The 11,985-nt window shown below is 44.7% G+C and overlaps 1 protein-coding gene across 1 annotated transcript; it reads left to right on the top strand.

Moving 5' to 3' along the window:
* The first annotated feature begins 2,058 nt into the window (after positions 1-2,058).
* LOC119463340 (uncharacterized) lies at positions 2,059-11,093 on the top strand. The gene is made up of 6 exons (XM_037724145.2): positions 2,059-2,254; positions 5,261-5,572; positions 7,235-7,354; positions 8,390-8,617; positions 9,388-9,522; positions 10,416-11,093. Exons 1-6 carry the CDS (start codon positions 2,140-2,142, stop codon positions 10,508-10,510), a joined length of 1,005 nt encoding a protein of 334 aa, XP_037580073.2. The 5' UTR covers positions 2,059-2,139; the 3' UTR covers positions 10,511-11,093.
* Positions 11,094-11,985: the final 892 nt, after the last annotated feature.

The raw sequence follows: 11,985 nt of genomic DNA on the forward strand, positions 1-11,985 counted from the left end.
TTTTCGCGTGGTTCTCAACACACCTGCTTTTGAAAATCTATTGACTTCCAGTGCAGGTAAAGTGCTCAGTGATTCAAACACGATAATCGACCCGCATGGTGGCCGACACTTTTTTGCGCCATCGACGAGCGCTGGGTGATCGCTGGTCGCAGCCAAAGGCGGTCACAATGTGTCACAAAGGCCCTAGCTTTCGTCGTGTACCACAACCCACCCGCTTGACGTCCTCAGCGCCCACAGGTGGCGCAAGAAGCGCTCTGCCGCCACCGCGCGTGCAGAGTATCGCGTGTGAATCGCTAAGCACTGTGCATATGCGAGAGCGGTGCTGGGGCGATGGTCTTGATGTTACGCGACATGAGCGGTGAACGACGCATCCTCTTCAGAAGCCCTTATGTGAGAACCTTGCAAGTCGATCGCCATCGGTGGATCGCCACCTGGATCAAAATAAGGAAAAGAAATAATAAAGTCAAACTATGAACGGCAAACAACACTGGGAGAAGAAGCGACGGTGTACACTGTGCGAACTCGCTTTGAATGTTATCGGACACGGAAGTCATACGAAGGCAGTGTTTCCTCTTGTTCTGTCTCTCTCTCTCTCTCTCTTTCTCTCTCTCTATCTATCTCTCGCTTACGACACGTATATTGCGACGGCATTGCCACAAGGTTCTACAGAGCTTGGGTGTCACGTATGGCCGCTCCAGGAAATTCGTTTAAAGCATAACAAAAGAAACCTATGAGAAAGCCGTTCCCAGGAAGTTAGGACGTGGCAAGCGCAGTTAGCTTTATTGCTAAGTGTAACGGATGCATTGCTGGAGTCTGACAATCGTAGGCGAATGAGGTAGCCCAGTTTAGAACGGAAATCAAATATCGGGTCACGCACGATCGATATACAAGCGATATACAAGAGAAGGAAAGCTGAGGCACGTGACCTGGTCGGCGACTGCAAAGACACAAGGGGGGAGCCAGTCGGAGGTGCAAAGCTATAGCTGTTTGGCCGTCGTTGACAGCGCTGGAAGTAAGATCGGTGTATTAGAGATTTGAGTTGGACAGCTCCCGCACTGCGTATAGGTAATTGATGGAGTATGACAGAGTTTACAGAATGGAGTGCGAAGGGAATGGAAACACAGCCGAGAGGGGCGGAGAATCAGGTGTAGGAACGAAATTTGGAAATCTGCATACACAGATAAGGCGGGTGCTTGGCTGACGTGGACAGGGGTGATTACACAACCATGAACGGTGTCCTCTTCCTTCAATGGACTTTAAAATGGTAACGGCGATGATGATGACGATCATTGTTGTGGTGGTGATCCATCAATGTATGTATGTGTGTATCTGTGTGTGTGTGTGTGTGTGTGTGTGTGTGTGTGTGTGTGTGTGTGTGTGTGTGTGTGTGTTGTGTGTGTGTGTGTGTGTGTGTGTGTGTGTGTGTGTGTGTGTGTGTGTGTGTGTGTGTGTGTGTGTGTGTGTGTGTGTGTGTGTGTGTGTGTGTGTGTGTGGTGGTGTGTGTGGGCGCGTGTACTCGCGTTTCGACTCTTTATGCCCTCACACAAAGCTTTGATCTGTGTGAACCGCAGAGCTAATTTCACGTAGATGCCTCGTTTTCCTTGCCATAAAACTTGATCCACTATATGCCGCTTCACATGTTGATGGATTTTTTTTTTTCGCTTCAAGCTTTTGGTATTGTTACAAAGCCCAACGCCACTTTGCGGAATGAAAGCTCGAGCTTGGTTCTGCAGACGATGACATTAGAAATTTGGCTGCTCTGCCTTTGTCTTTCCAATAATCTGTAAAAAGACTTCCTTGTTTCCTTACTCTTGTGTCACATCTTTGGTGGAGGTGTGTATTTAGACCTCGAGATCCATTCTGCTGCCCTCCTGGTTTTCAGCTCAAACGGTATAGAGTGATCGCGTCGGAGAGGTGTCGTGCTCCTCGTACCAGGGTGAACCTTTCTTCAATTTAAAAACCCTCTATTTGTGAGAAACCCATAGGGTTTGTAATTTCGTGTCATAATTTTGGGTGGATGCCAATTTATTTTCCCTTTTTGATGAGTGGACGCGCTACGCGGCAGTGTAGATTTTGTCAAATGGGCCGCGTCCTTTCGCAGTTCTGCACTTGCTGCACGTGGTGCGTTTTCCCAACCTGATGTGCACCGGCACCTGGGGACAGGAGGGTACCTGCTACGCCTTCAAGGAGTGCATGGAGAGGGGAGGAACCGCCTACGGCCAGTGCGCCTTCGGATTCGGCGTCTGCTGCTCGCGTAAGGAACACTTTTCGCAAGTCTGTGCACCAACCAGGACAACAAGGAGTTTCCGCCATGCGCGATTACGTGCCACACTTTATTCGAATCAAATACCAGCGATATTCGTGCTTCTTACGTTAGAAAAAGAAAAAAGAAATCAGAGCCCTTCCACTGCCGCGAAAAGGCGGTAAGAGAAGCTTGTAGCAAGACGACACTGTAGCAGGCGTTCCGCTTTGTTTGCCCTTAAACTCCGGGTCGGCGGCTCTTCGCTGACGTTTGGCCTCAACATCGCGCCCCCGAAACTCGGGGTCCGCGGCTATTCGCTGATGCTTCGTCTGGGCTTCGGAAGCCCTCACGCTAGAATCGGACGACAAGTTTCGCTTACCCCCATTTTCTCTACAGGGGAAGGGGGGGGGGGGTGATTTTCTCTCTTTGGGTGCCACGTGTGATAAGGGTAGTTCAAGGGCACGTTACAGGTCTCCGAGCCCGCAGGGGTATGTGCCATTAAGCTTGGACCCTTTCTGCACTATCGCCTGGATTGGCCCACTTTTCAGCGTGACACCACCACCGCCGACACTTGTGAGCCTATAAAGCTTCGCTTAAAATAATGAGGAAAGGTGATAAATAAAAATGCTAATTTATTTACTTCAGCCCGGTCTTGCCGACCAGATTTTATAAGTAAAAGCTTAAGGACTAAATCACTACAGCTTATTTTTTTAGTTACAGTGTGCATTTCAAGGCGACTCACGAACCATCAGCATAGGTCTTTTGTTACGGCAGGGAGGCTTCGATAATTCTAGTCGCTTTGTTATTCACCCACAGTCAAGGAAAACGAATATCAAATTCTCGCGCCAAATATTTGAACTCTTGAGAAAGTATTCTATTTGTATCCGCTCTTCGAATAGTTCCGCTCCCCTATAGAAATCAATTTTCGAACATCCCTTCGACAAAAGCTGCTTTACCTAGCTATGATGACTGGGGTCCTGCCAACTTGGATAATGTATCCGCACAGGAGGCGTTACTAGGCAGCATAAGGGTCCTAGAGACGTTTTTAAAGGCACAGACCAGCGTCCATTGGTATCTCTACGGACAGTCCATTCTGGATTCAGCACTGAGTTCGAGTTTGAGCACTGCCTGGAAGCAGGCTTTCCTCCGGTTCGTAAGGAGTTTTTCCCGTCAACATGAGGTGCCGTGTGGCGGAGCCCAAGCAAAATTGTCTCTGAGTTGTAACGTCGAAATAAATATTATTTCCTGTTTCTGTGAGCTTCAAAGTTTAGTTAGTTTGGGGTTTTGAGGATGGATCCTACCATTACATGGTTCATTCCTTTTAGACTTTAATATTTTTACCCATGCAGAATAAAATAGCGTGTGAGGCAGCTACGACCACTATGCAAATTTTTCTTTATTATTTTTTACGTTGGGTGGGTGGTTTTGAAACACCGGGCACGCAACATATCAAGGCCTTCGTGGTGAAGGTATAAATTTACGTTTAAACGCAAAGTTTGCTGGATATTAAAAACAGAGCTTCAGCTTGCACGTATAAGTATGACTATTTGCAGAATACAGAAATATCAAAACGTAGACCTGACCTGCAGCACCTGTGGCGTCATCACGTCACGCTGAGTTCAACTAGAGCGTAGAAATCTATTATTGCTACGATGGGCTTTTTGCTATACTCAGGTGCTGCTAAAGGTGTCGACAACAGCATAATCGTGAATGTATAAATGCAGATTCTAGAAAATTCCTGCTAGTCCAATAATTCCTGCTAAAATCATAATACTTTACAAGGAATATCCACCACCGAGAAAAAAAAAGATGACATCAACTTGTGTAATCAAGGTTCTAACAGCTCTAATTACATAGTTTACCTGGAGACCACCGATTCTATCTGAAGTTTAGAGAAAGTCCACAAGTCTCCATATTAGATTAGGCGTCTGAACTGCATCTTTAGAGCCTGCTTTCTAAACAATGTAAATTGTCTTAGGCGTGGCAAGAAAACAATTTTCGAATAATTCATGCCTATTCTTACGTAGCTTTAATTGAAATATGAAAGTTTGATGGGTTTATCAGCGCACACAGAGGTAAGTAAATAAGAAGTAAACAGCATGGATTTAAAGAGGGCTGACAAACGCTGAAACCAGCGCTTTTTTTATTATCTCCTCCTCTCCTCTTTCCTTTAGTTTGTGTGCACTGTGAACCCCGTGGAAGTGGACTGTTACCGACTCGCCCAAATTTGGACACTTGCACGCTATAAACCTTTAAATCTGTTACGTATGGCTCTCGCATATCACGAAATGCTGCTTTGGGAAGTGTTATTTTTTCATCTTCCTTTTCTGGTTCAATTGCATAAAATGTGGGTTTGTTGCTTGAAAAGCAAAAATTGGACCAAGCATGGTAAACTTTCTTTCGACGAGATTAGTATAAAAGAAACATACAAAAAATGTGCAAAAGCCGTCAGCGATGATTGCCATTCTAAGCGAATCACCCTAATGAACGAACGAATGAAAGATATAGCGAGAAAAGGAACGAACGCTTTCCTTATCGAGTCCGACCAGCGACCGTTGTCAACTACCACGAAAACGGGCGTAAGAGGCAAAGAGAGCTATTCGCTTTAAAAGCAGTTGGGCTGCTCTTTGTTTGAACAAACCGCCACAGCATGTCGCTACAAGTGTTGTTGCTGCTTATCTCCGCAATAAAGGTTAGTAAAAAGCGATTGGTGGTTTGGTGGCAGATAAGTAGGGAGACCATAAACAACGGAGGCGTACACAAAGTTCCAAGAGTGGTTCCGAAAGTTTGATACTGGGAATACTTTGTGCGTTTTAAAAAAGAAACAAGCAGGACCTTAGGCAAAATAAGAACAAGAGCTTGGTGGCGCAACCCACCACCCCGTTTCAAAGGGGGCGCTGATAGCATTCATCCATAATGTTGTGTGTACGTGTTCGGAGGTCCGGTATTCCATGAAGTCCAATATTACGTACACGGAGAGGCTGAAACTGCAGTGTTGTTATGTTTGCGTGAACGCAGTGACCGCCAGCTGCCGCTCCATGATCACGCTGAACAGCACCTACTTCAGCAGTCCCGGCTTCCACGCTTCCCCCGGTGCGGCTCAGACGCCGCCTAGCGATGGCGACGACAGCGGCGTGGGGGGCCAGTCGACATGCGCCGTGCAGGTGTTCAAGCTCAGCGACCACATATGCCAGATACGCCTCGACTTCGACGAGTTCGACCTGGAGCGGCCTACCGTCGGCAACTGCGACGGCGAGAAGCTGATTGTGACGGGACAGAATGCGAACAACGTGGTGCCGCCGTTGTGCGGGCTCAACACCGGCCAGCACAGTCAGTGGTGGATCGTACACTTTTCGCGAGACCGCGAGACGCGTCCCCACGTTGGGCACCATTTTTCGCTAAACGACTTGCCGCGTCGCGACCGCACAGTTAAAGCAGAATATAGTTGTGAAAACTTCGATAAAAGTTTCGCAGAGTGCGTCTGACGTATTTTTCGCGAGGTCACCGTGGCTTTGGTGCACAGCAAGGAATGGCTTCATATCAATTCTGCGGAAATCATCCTACGGAATCTGACAGCGCACTAATGACAAAAAACGCTTGTACAAAAATGGCGCAATGTTTTCTACTTTCTTGTGCCCTTGTCTTGGCGTGCCGTTACATTCGTTAGCCTCAGAAACGTTTCCCAATCCCAAATTTTGGTCAAAGTCTATTGGTCTCGTAGCTAGACCGAGCTCACAGAGAGAAACCACTAGAATGCCAACATTCGAGACTTCCATGTAGGCTGAAAGCACATATCTATTTTTGTACATAGTCGGATACATACATATATACATGCATACATACATACATACATACATACATACATACATACATACATACATACATACATACATACATATTTACATACATACATACATACATACATACATACATACATACATACATACATACATACATACATACATACATACATACATACATACATCTACGGTGTGTTAAATGTCACGCACACCCCTCAGAAATTCTGCCAGGCCCTTGTATACTTGTAGCAGAGAACAATTGAAAGCAAAAAGGACCGATTAGAAGAACAAACATTTGTAAAGTACAAGCAAAGGATACACTTTGAACGACAGAGATTATACTTGTCAATTGGTGCTGACATGGCATGCACTAGTAGTTATTAAAGCAGTGCTGACACGTATTTTGAATGTTGGACAAACCTTATCGCACACTTCTTGTACGCCAAAGGATGACATTAAGTGACGATGAATTCCGGAAAACAACAATACAATATTTTTATTTGATACCGAAAATAGTATCCAAATCCCGGACCTACAGTGTCATCGACTTAATCATGACGTCTTGACAGAGAGAGAAATTTTTTCAAGTCGTGTAGCAGTAACGGCTGCGTATGATGGCGTCGACCATAAAAAAAGAGAGAGAGAAAAAGCAACATTGCTGAACGCGTTTATTCGGGATGCACTAAAGAACTAATATCAAAATATTTAGGGCGTTCTGACAAGTTTCCAGTATTTTCATAGGATTTATAGCACTTGGACTTTTACTTAAGAATGACACGTTGAAAATGTCAAGTTATAGCCCTTTAATTTGCTAGTTGTGCGGAAAACTGTGAGTGATGTCGTGAACTTGCGCACATTTTGCGACAGACTGTGCATAAGCAACCTTTTTTTTTTTGCCAGCAAAATCCGGGAGTTATACGCAAAGGGTGTATACGTTTCGTGTATCCGACGATGGCAGCCCACAGGGAGTGTCGGCTTGACGGGGTACTCCGGGGCAAGTTCGCAAGAGTTGCGGGAATACCACCAGGGCAGCCGGCCAAGTGTATAATGGGCAGGCAGCGCTGAGTTGCGGGCTGTATCGTTGTCGTTAGAAGCGCAGAGCGTTTTTATCTCGAAGCGATGAACTCCCATATAGCAATCTTATATCCTATGAATGACTAATGCATCTCTGTGTGGTTGATCGGTGCCGCAGTGTACATCGACGTGGACATGTCCCCCGGACCGGTGAACCTCTACGTGGAGACGAATGGGACTAGGAACAGCCGCTGGAACATCAAGATATCGCAGATCAAATGCGACAGCCCCACGAGAGGTCCCAATTCATTTCACTTTATTACCTTAAAGCTCCGCTTAAGTTTATTAACAAAATAAATGGCTTTGTGAAATGATGTTTGTGAAACTGGCGAGATATAATCTGGGTCATTGAGGAAATCGGTTAAAAATTTACGGACAGAATGGAAGCAGCTTTCTGTCCGCGTGTTAAAAATATTAACAATTTTAGTCAATTTTTTCAACTGCTCTTAAAGCATGGCAGTTCTCAGATGCACATTATCAGCTTAGGCTTACGAAAGATCAAGTCATATATTAACGGCAATGCTATCTCAGATCACGCACTGATTCCTTTTTTTTTTTACTCGAAAGTTTGAGCTGCGCTTTCATATGCAAACCTATACATGCTGTCATGTTGACAACTCCTGCTAAAATGTTTGTACTATTTCGCAATGGACACAGCTCCCTGACACACGATGCGTATGCCTTTGACAGTCAAATATGTGTCGTGACGTAGTACAACGAAAGTAGAATAAAGGCTGCGTTGCAGGACACTTCGTATTCCTCTGTGTTCCTTCTCGTATCCCCATTGTGTAGTTTCTCTCTGCACACTGTAAGCATTTCCCTAATAGAACTGGGCTCAGTTCGACCCCAGATAAGGAAATAATGTGACGCAAATATTTGGCATGCGCTTCCCTTGAGTTAACTTATTGTGTACTATAACCAAATGCAAATGAAACATGGCAAACGGTCAGAGGAACACTCACTAACAACCAAACAAAACTTACAATTTCTCGTACTTGAGCGTGTTCATGTTTTATTATAACACGCTTCTCACGCTCTGCATTATGGCCCGTCAACGAACATAGTTCCGAGGACACCCTTCCATTTACTTGTGATTGTGATTCACCCAAGCTTCTCGTTCATACAAATTCATCTGGGAGTGGCAGTTTCGTGTATCATTCCAGACTCTACACAGTTTAGGGCCCCTTTCTTGTTTTTTTTTCTTTGTCAAGCATAAAATTGCTTCTTATGTGAACAAATGTGCTGACATTGACATCTTCCTAACTGGTTGCAGCGCCGTCCAACTGCCTGCAGTACTACACCGGCACGAGCGGCAACTTCAGCAGCTTCGACTACGCCGAGGCGCAGGAGATACCCCCAAGGCGCGGCTACCTCAACAACCTGGACTACACCGTGTGCTTCAGGAAGGAAGCTGGCTACTGCTCCATTACCTACTCCGTGCCGGGAATGGATGTACCCTTCTCCATACAGAATGTTGGTGCAGACAACGCACCCACAACGAGTATGCATGCCATCCATATTTCCGGAGGTGGAGAAGAAACATGTTTAAGCTTTGTGTTTTAATTTGTCACCAAGTACCTTAAGTTGGCTCAAATACTGCGTTATCGCCTACCTCAATTGTCCTGCGGACTGCTGGTCGTGCCTCTTCACACCTTCCGAAAGTTCGTGACAGGAAACGTATAGACTTCCAAGCTGTACTACCTTTACCCTCATACCACCCTTACCCTCATTTACCCTCACCTTTACCCTCATCGAGCTTAGCCTATTATAACTTCATCAGAGCTGCCATGAATGACCTTATAAAAACTTAGAAGGGCAATCGATTTTGGAAGTCAATTCTCTCAGCCTAGAAGGCTCCCGACATGTTTGCGTTAGATCATTTGATGAGATGGCTGGTACCATAAACGTGGGAACGAGGTACCATAAACGTGGGAAACACAAAAAAAGTGTCATCCCATGAGACCTTCGGGAAATAAATGTATTTAGGAATCGATGGCATTCTTTTTTTTTTACTTCGGAAACCTGTCTATGCCCATAACGGTTTAATAACACGAACATACTTAAGTGCCGATGATATAGATCTAAAAAAGAAAAAAATTGGAAGCTAATTGTGGCACCAACCGCAACCTAGCAAGTTACATTCATTCACGTTTCCCGTTAACTCACGCCACTGAGCCTCTGAAAGCATGTCCAAGCGTACTTCACAACAATACATCGCTTCTGCTCCAGAAAACGTGTCACTTAACGGTACGTAATCCTTTCTTCCTGAAGATGAAACCGAAGCGGGCCTGGGCGTAACCGAGTGCACCATGGATTACCTGCTTCTCGGAGGAGTCAGGTACTGTGGCACCAAGCTGAACCCGTCGACGGAAATACCCAATCCCGTCATCAATGCACCAGTCACAGGTGAGGCATGCTGAACTGCGATGTGAAGATTCATTGCCGATTTGATTTTGAAAAACTGTGCAGAAAACATCAACGATGATTGTCGATGTAAGCGAATAGTGCGAACGAACCAACGAACGAACGAACGAACGAACGAACGAACGAACGAGTGAATGAATGAATGGAAGAATGGAAGAACGAACGAACGAACGAACGAAAGAACGAAAGAGAGAGACAGCGAGCGTTGCTCCTGGCTGAGTCCGGCCATCGACCCGACAAACCACGAAAAAAGCCTAAATAGTCAAAGAAAGGTATCCGCTTTAATAAGTCACGGCTGGACTTTCTTTTTATCATCTGTTCAAGTGATGCTCTCTGAAAGGAGGTTTGGCTTTGGACGTGAGAGAACTGCGGTAGTATTAGCGATCAGAATATGGTCCATTGGCTGTTTTTTTTTAGGCGCAGGGGGCATGACTTGAACAACTGCACAGCCTCGTTCCAGAACTTTCCAGAATGTAGAAATCTAAATTTTACGATGATATTCAAAAAATACTGCGCCCATCGATGAAGCCTTTGCGTTGGCGCCGTATTGTGGCGCCATCTAGCTTGCATACGGCGGATGAGGGCTGCTGACTTCGCGATTTCGGCGACATAATATATATGCTACATATAAGAGGCTTCAGACAAGATGACATGTACCAGTGCAAGCGTAAGTATACTCTGCTATGACATGTAGAATTTTGCGTTATTACAGATCTCAGAGGCACATATGACAAACAAGGGGTTTCGACAGGAGCCTTCACGAACTGGTGCAGGCATTAAGACATCCTAAAATCTCGCCAGAGCTAAAAAATTGCTCCGCGCTCTGTCACCATTTGTTAACTATACCAACTTTTGTTTTTGTTTTCTACTTGCAGATATGACGTCCGGCCCTTTCACGGCAAGATTCGTGTCAGATGGAGCCTTGAACGCACGTGGTTTTCTGCTTAACTACATGCAGAACCCTTGTTGACGAGCGCGAGTAACACAAGCTCGCATCAACAAAGATGCAAGTGAACTTTCGGGAAACTGTGAATCATCGTAATATTTATTTATACAGGTTCATGGATGGTGGGTCAGTAGTAAATCCGTGAAGGAAGCTGATGAAGATCATTGTTAAGGTTTACTGCTGAGGTTGACAGCAGGAAGGGTTGCAAAAAGACAACATGCCATATCCAAGGTCATGAAAGTTGCTTCGTTCGCCGTTCCTGAAACTTACAAATCGGACTTTTAGGCGCTTACTATCTTAGCAACACCTTTTCAAAGCCAACGTTAAGCAAACCCAATTTATTCCCAGCTCACCCTATGAATATATCGATTAGTGCTATAATTCTGCAATTGAATTTTAAAAATCGAGGACAGTAAACGGCAACGCCAATTTGCTTCCATGGGCGGATGTTCACCACAATAAAGACTATTTTGCGTGCTTTAGGTTGTTCATCCATCAGCAAAGGAAATACATTGTACGATAATCAAGTCGTATACAAGATATAAAACATAGACTTCATTTATGCAAAGCGTAGCTACAGCAGTGAAAAATAAACGTTCATTCATTTCTCAAACTTGTGCCTTGGCTATCTTTTCCCAAATAAATCCCCATCCTGTATTCCTGGGGAGGTATTCTGTAAGAGTCCACCTAGTGGACATGTCCATTTCGCCTGCTGCTGAACTCCTGATTGGCTGTATCGCCTGACTATTGTTGAAACACTCCTCAGCCCAGCCAATCAGAACTTCAACAGCAGACGAAATGGACATGTCCACTAGGTGGACTCTTACAGAATACCTCCCCTGAATGAACCATTGGTGATTGTTTCGGCGTAAACCGGGCAAAGATTTTATGTGATGCATGTCAACTGCGACTGTGCAGCACCTCGAGGTTATAGTGTTCTTCGTTGCTGGTGTTTCTATGTTTACATTAAAAAGTAATGCCAATGAGAAATTGGATCTGTTGAGGGTATCGTTACCCTTTTCCTCAAATTTTTTCATGACCGGTAAATGCGCAATAACACAACTCATTGGGCTAACGCTAGTTTATTTTATCAATAACACAAGTTATTATACCATGATGGATGTACCGTATCATCAGTTCTTAAGAATAAGCTTAATGCATGGGCGAACTCCTATTTCGCATTTTAAATACATGTAAAATGCAGAAATTCCCTGATGAGACAACTGCTGGATCTGTTGAATAAAATTTGTTTATTTGAGAAAGTTGTTCTAATAACTCTGCGACGCAGAATTTTGATTTATACTTGTATTTTTTAAAGATAGCCTAAAACCGGTAAGTTAAATAAATAAAAAGTAGAAGCACGAAGTTTACAAATCTGTAACTGTAAACTAAAAGAGCTTTCGCAGTAGTGTAAGCTGCATCTGTTACATGCATCCTCTCAAGCAGACAAATGTGATATACTCAGGGATTTACAGCTTACCTGAAATTGTTGCAGTGTT

This window comes from Dermacentor silvarum, chromosome 9 (assembly GCF_013339745.2).
Source record: "Dermacentor silvarum isolate Dsil-2018 chromosome 9, BIME_Dsil_1.4, whole genome shotgun sequence".
NCBI classification, from domain to species: Eukaryota; Metazoa; Arthropoda; class Arachnida; order Ixodida; family Ixodidae; genus Dermacentor; species Dermacentor silvarum.